General features: G+C 25.2%; 2 protein-coding genes across 2 annotated transcripts in view; one reads left to right on the top strand and one right to left on the bottom strand.

Annotated features, from left to right (window-relative positions):
* Nucleotides 1-1,763, top strand: part of LOC122515286 (calcitonin gene-related peptide type 1 receptor-like) — a 63,161-nt gene that overhangs the window by 1,998 nt on the left and 59,400 nt on the right. The gene's annotated exons all lie outside the window — the stretch shown is intronic.
* Nucleotides 389-1,679, bottom strand: LOC122515287 (UDP-glycosyltransferase UGT5-like). Its single transcript, XM_043632588.1, has 2 exons — nt 1,432-1,679; nt 389-1,177 (listed from the first exon to the last, which is right to left on the bottom strand). The coding sequence occupies exons 1-2, from the start codon at nt 1,617-1,619 to the stop codon at nt 889-891; spliced, it is 477 nt and encodes a 158-aa protein (XP_043488523.1). The 5' UTR covers nt 1,620-1,679; the 3' UTR covers nt 389-888.

The raw sequence follows: 1,763 nt of genomic DNA, 5'->3' as shown, positions 1-1,763 counted from the left end.
TTTTTATAATACACATTGTTAGATCTAATCTAGAAATGTTTTCCGGGAAGTTAGAAAAAAAAAAACATATGTTGCATGCATTAATAGATACGCATTTAAATAACTGATTAGACTATTTTAATAACAAAGTATGAAAAAAAAAAAAAAAAGAAAGAATAATCAAGAGAGATACGCGTTAACGTAATTCATATATGCAAATAGATTTAATTAAAAAAACTAGACTACAAATACTTACAAATAGATTGAATTAATATTATTCGTGCATTTAAATGTTAAAACATTTATTATTCTGACGTTTTATTCACAATTATGATAGTATAATTAAATCTTTTTTTTAAATTGATATAATAGAAAATGAATGGTGTTTATCGTTGGATAATGATTTTAATTAGAATAAAAAAATGTAATAACGTTTATTTTCAGTTCTATATACATCGCATTGAGTAACAAATATTCGATAAATAACAATTGTCAATAATTCGAAATAATAATCTATAATATTGGTTTATTGAGTAATACTATTTATATACTAAATGTTATTATCCTTTGGGTAAATGCAATTTATTTATATATTTGATTTGATTTCAATTAACGTAATCAAATCATTTCATTTATTTAAATATATATATATGTATATAAAATCTTGGAAATGTTTCTGGAAAGAATTCGTTGGAAGAATATTTTTTATAGAAATTGTAAGATTTCGAGGCCACTTCGAAACACGATTGTTTTTTTTTTTTTTCATTCCGAATCATATACAATAATATATTTATTGATATATTTAAAATATAAGGACGTAATTATTATTTAAAAAAAAAGTTTTTGTTAATTGTTGCTCGTACAATGGCACTTGTAATATATTTTGTTGTTGTTGTTTAATTACTTAAATTAATTTCTTTTCTTTTTTAAAATTTTCTCCACCTTCTGTCGATTATTTCCGAAAACAAATTTCAATACTAATTTGATGAGATAAATTGCAAGTAACGTGACTAAAATTAGAACGAAAAGTATCGTTCCGTAAACGTCAAACAAATGTTTTTGCCACCATGGCATGTAAATTGCTGGAGATTGTAAAAGATTTTTATGTTTTATCACGTATTCTACCCAATACGTGGCCTTGTTCATTACTGGCTCTGGCCGATCTTTGAAAACTTCCGAAAGTTTTTTTATGTTCGTCCTTGAAATGAAGAAAAGATTAGAAGGATATCGTTTATATGATATTTAGGAATTAAATATATCAATTTTAAATCTAATATAAATATAATATAATAAATTATATACAAATTTTAAATAAGTTAAGGAATTATTTTTTTTTTTTTAACGTTAGTCGAGATTTTTTGGTGCACGCGTCTTCGTTGCAATTTATTCAATTAATTAAAACTATTTTATTAATATTGCCAAACGTTAAATAAATCAATTCGTATTACTTACGTGTAAGATGGATCAGTTAAAATAGTTTTCAAAGCATTGGTCAATTTTTCTTCGGTTACTTCGTCTATCGAGCCAAGAGAAATGGCTACCTTTCTGTTAACGTAATTTTGTATGTTTACTTTTTGATCGCCAAAAAGTGGTATACCAATCATGGGAACTCCGTAGAATATTGATTCGGTAGTTCCCATAAGACCACCGTGGGTTATGAATGCTCGTACGTTTTTGTGTTCTGTCGGGGAAAAAGCAAGAAAAAAATTAAATTGCAAAAATATTTGGCAACTTTGTTCGTTTTTTCAAAATCACCAAATTTGACATTGTTTTCTTTTCTTTTC

Source organism: Polistes fuscatus, unplaced genomic scaffold (genome assembly GCF_010416935.1).
Source record: "Polistes fuscatus isolate 324 unplaced genomic scaffold, CU_Pfus_HIC Scaffold17, whole genome shotgun sequence".
NCBI lineage: Eukaryota > Metazoa > Arthropoda > Insecta > Hymenoptera > Vespidae > Polistes > Polistes fuscatus.
Note: the sequence above shows the minus strand (reverse complement) of the source record. Positions and strands in the feature narration are given on the sequence as shown.